This window comes from Antrostomus carolinensis, unplaced genomic scaffold (assembly GCF_000700745.2).
Source record: "Antrostomus carolinensis isolate BGI_N321 unplaced genomic scaffold, ASM70074v2 scaffold20456, whole genome shotgun sequence".
NCBI classification, from domain to species: Eukaryota; Metazoa; Chordata; class Aves; order Caprimulgiformes; family Caprimulgidae; genus Antrostomus; species Antrostomus carolinensis.
The window spans coordinates 12,133-15,431 of NW_010322748.1; the positions used below are offsets into that span (position 1 = coordinate 12,133).

At 47.9% G+C, this 3,299-nt stretch overlaps 1 protein-coding gene across 1 annotated transcript in view; it reads left to right on the top strand.

Moving 5' to 3' along the window:
- Positions 1-3,180, top strand: part of RCC1L (RCC1 like) — a 14,438-nt gene extending 11,258 nt beyond the window's left edge. The window contains exons 9-10 of the mRNA XM_029085550.1: positions 1,071-1,156; positions 2,801-3,180. Coding sequence (XP_028941383.1) covers positions 1,071-1,156; positions 2,801-2,878 — 164 coding nt within the window. The 3' untranslated portion in view covers positions 2,879-3,180. The remainder of the gene's footprint in view (positions 1-1,070; positions 1,157-2,800) is intronic.
- Positions 3,181-3,299: the final 119 nt, after the last annotated feature.

Genomic DNA, 3,299 nt, shown 5'->3' on the forward strand with positions numbered 1-3,299 from the left:
AACTGAGAGTGTCAGAGGTAGATGTCAGGGTTTCTTGGCTCTTCTGACCAATTCAGTTAGCAATCTGAGGTGGGAGGACCTACGCATCTAACATGCAAAGGGTGTGATACATGTACTAGATACCAGCCTTTAAAGGTAAAGTTTTGAATTTTTCACTTTAAAATGTGCAGCAGAGGGCAGCAGCACAGGAAACCTGTGTATTTGGTAGTGAAAGTAGTAGTGTCCCAATGGAAAGTGCCGCGTGCCACTGTGCTTGGTCCTCCTTGGTGGGGTGGTGGGCACGACCACCCCAGTCAGGTTACAGGGTCCCGGTAGCTGATCTCCTCCCCTGGTATTCAGGAAGCATCAGAGACTGTTACAATTAAATTGTACTTGTGTTATAGATCGCTTTGTCTGTCTCTGCTGTGGGGCTGATCTGGACACTTCTGTGTTCACTGACCTGCATGTTTTGCTGAGGAGCTTAAAATTCTCCAACTCACAGAATCACAGAATCCCAGACTGGTTTGGGTTGGAAGGAACCTTAAAGCTCATCCAGTCCCAACCCCCCTGCCATCAGCAGGGACACCTTCCACTAGACCAGGTTGCTCAGAGCCTCATCCAGCCTGGAACTCTGTTGAACACAGGTTTTTTCTTTTCCCCAGTTGTCATTAGAAGGTCACTCTTGTCAGGCAGCTGAATAACCAGTCCCCTGGTGATGGCTTGGGACGGATTTCACTGGTCAGCTCTCATTGTCTAACTTCCAGCACAAATGATTCACTTCACCACAAATGATTCCCTGGAATCTTTTCTGCTGCGTTCTTTCTTCAAATAAAATTCCAAAGCAAGAGCTGTAAGAGGGGGAAGCAAAGACTTGTGCCCAGAACTTGCTGCTTGTCCTGCTCATTAGGCATCATTTTCCCAAAGCACAAATACATTTATTGCTCTTGGAACTAAACTCGATGGCTTTCATGCTGCATGTATAGCCCTTTATGCTCTCAGAAGCACTGTAGCCCCACTTGCCAGCATCACAAATAGAATTCTGCCTTTTAATGACTCTGCCCTATTTTTTTTATTCTTTTTTCCCTGTGTAGACAGAGGAGAACTGTTTGTATGGGGCAAGAATCTAAGAGGGTGCCTGGGAACTGGACGAATGGAAGACCAGTATTTTCCATGGAGGGTAAGGATGGTAATACTAAGGCCAAGAGTATATTCTTTAGCTAGTCTTTGTTAGCCTGAGGGCAAGAAACATCCTAAGCTGCAGAGTTTTGATGAGTAATCTTGAAAGAAGTGGAAGCCTAAGATGACTAGAACTACTTTGTTTTCTGGAGATCCTTGCCTAGCCTGCTTAGGGGTGAAGTATTCAGTGTATTTTTTTAGTCTTCTGGTTATGTTATTCCAGTAGAGATTTCAGATCCCAAAGCAAAATCTGGTTCTGTGCCATCGCTTCTGAATGGTTCTTACCTTCCTCCTGTCCACAGTCTTCTACCTGCTACCCCTGACTGCCTCTTCCTTCCCCTTCTAACCCACACTTCACTCTGGTATGTGCTGCAAAGAGAACCACTGGTATTGGTCATCTGTGACCAAGAAGAGTTGCATTACACATCTAAATGAGGTGAACATTTTGGTTGTGATGGTCAGACTATAGTGGCAGCAGGTCCACATAGCAGTGGGCTGCCTCCCCCTGCTCCTCTTCCAAGGCAAGCAGCTCTGGTGGTGGGTCACTGTGGAGCTACAGTAGATCTTCAGCCACTGAACTGTTTTCATAGCTGTTTCGCAATGCTTCCAGTTCCGCTCCCTTCTCTCCCATGGCTCTGAGAGCCAGACTCTGTTGGTGTAGAAGAGTCTTTGGCTCCAGAGTTCAGCACTCAGCCTGACAGATGTTCCCAGTCTCCAGGAAGGCCAAGTAGAAGAGGAGGAAGGCAATCAGTTGGACCACCCTGGAGTCCCTTTCTGTGTGTCTGAACTTGCAGTGGATGTGTTTCTTTAGCATGCTTTCCCTTTCTTTTAAAAATGAACAAAAAAACCCCCCAACTCTGGAGTGTTTGCCTAAAATTAGAATGCTGTGGCTGAGTGGAGTCTCTGAATTCAGAGTGTGGCACGTCCGGGTGCAGACACAGAGGGTTATGCTCCCTCAGGCAGCCAACTCCTGTCTGACAGTACTAGGGCAAGGTACCAAAACAAGGGCAGTCACCAGGGTAATGTCTGTAACCTCCTGCCCTAGAACTAACCATCTCCCTCAGCTCTGAGGAAAAACTTGCCTTTGGAACCTCTGCTTTGCTTGATTTTGAAGCCAATCTTAAGTGGAAGAGCTGTAACGACACTAGTGAGCGCGTGGGGGCTGCTTAGTATCAAAGCAAAAGCTGCCTTGGGCTGAGCTGAGCTTTCACCTCGCTCCAGTCCTTGCTGATGAGAGAAGAAGCAAATCCTTGTGGTGCTTGGGCAGATCCTCTTCCTGCTCTCTGGATTCCTCTCTGCTTGGTCATGCTGTTTCTGCTGCTGAACAGATGGGCTGAGGCTACAGTCTCCTCACTGTCTGCTAGCGAGACCTCTCTTTCTGTCCTTCCAAAGGTTTACATGCTCCGGTGAAGGGAGAAAGGGAACATTTCACACCTCAATGCACAAGCATGTCTGGTGCTGCATCTGGGTTTTCAAGGTGGTACTTTCATAGGTACAAGTCCCTTTGAAACCAATGGGCATGTCAAGCAGGAACAGGACAAGAGATAGGAAATACCAGGTGCAAAGTTACAAGGAAATACCAGTGCAGAGAAACAGGAAATACCAGGTGCCTGGGAAATAATCCACTCTTGTGTATCTGATCCAGGTGACCGTACCCGGTGAGGTGGTGGATGTTGCATGTGGAGTTGACCATATGGTAAGCATGGTGAAGTCTTTCACCTAGTGATACTGCTGGGCCTCAGCACTGTGCTAAGATGACTTGGTGACCAGCTTCTTGGAAAGGAAGACTAATTCTGTGAAGCAAAGCAAGAAGTGACTGTGAGCAGAGACAACCATGGCAGTATCTGGGTGTGTTGTCATCTCTGCATCGTTGAAACAGTCTGGCCTGGCTGCAGGAAGGATCTATGCTCCCTGAGGAGAGTGGAAATGCAGGGAGTGCTCTGGCTGCCTCATGATGAGCTCCCAAAGAGTCTGAGGAACAGCCCACAGCTGGTGAGTCCCTCTGTGTGAGGATGAAGAGCATCTCCCTCAGGGAAGACTGGCATGAGATGAAATCTGTAGCACAGGATATTGGTTTAGGGACACTTTCCCTGTCACCACCTCTGGGGTGTCACTGTTGGGCTGAGCCAAACTATTTCTCAAGG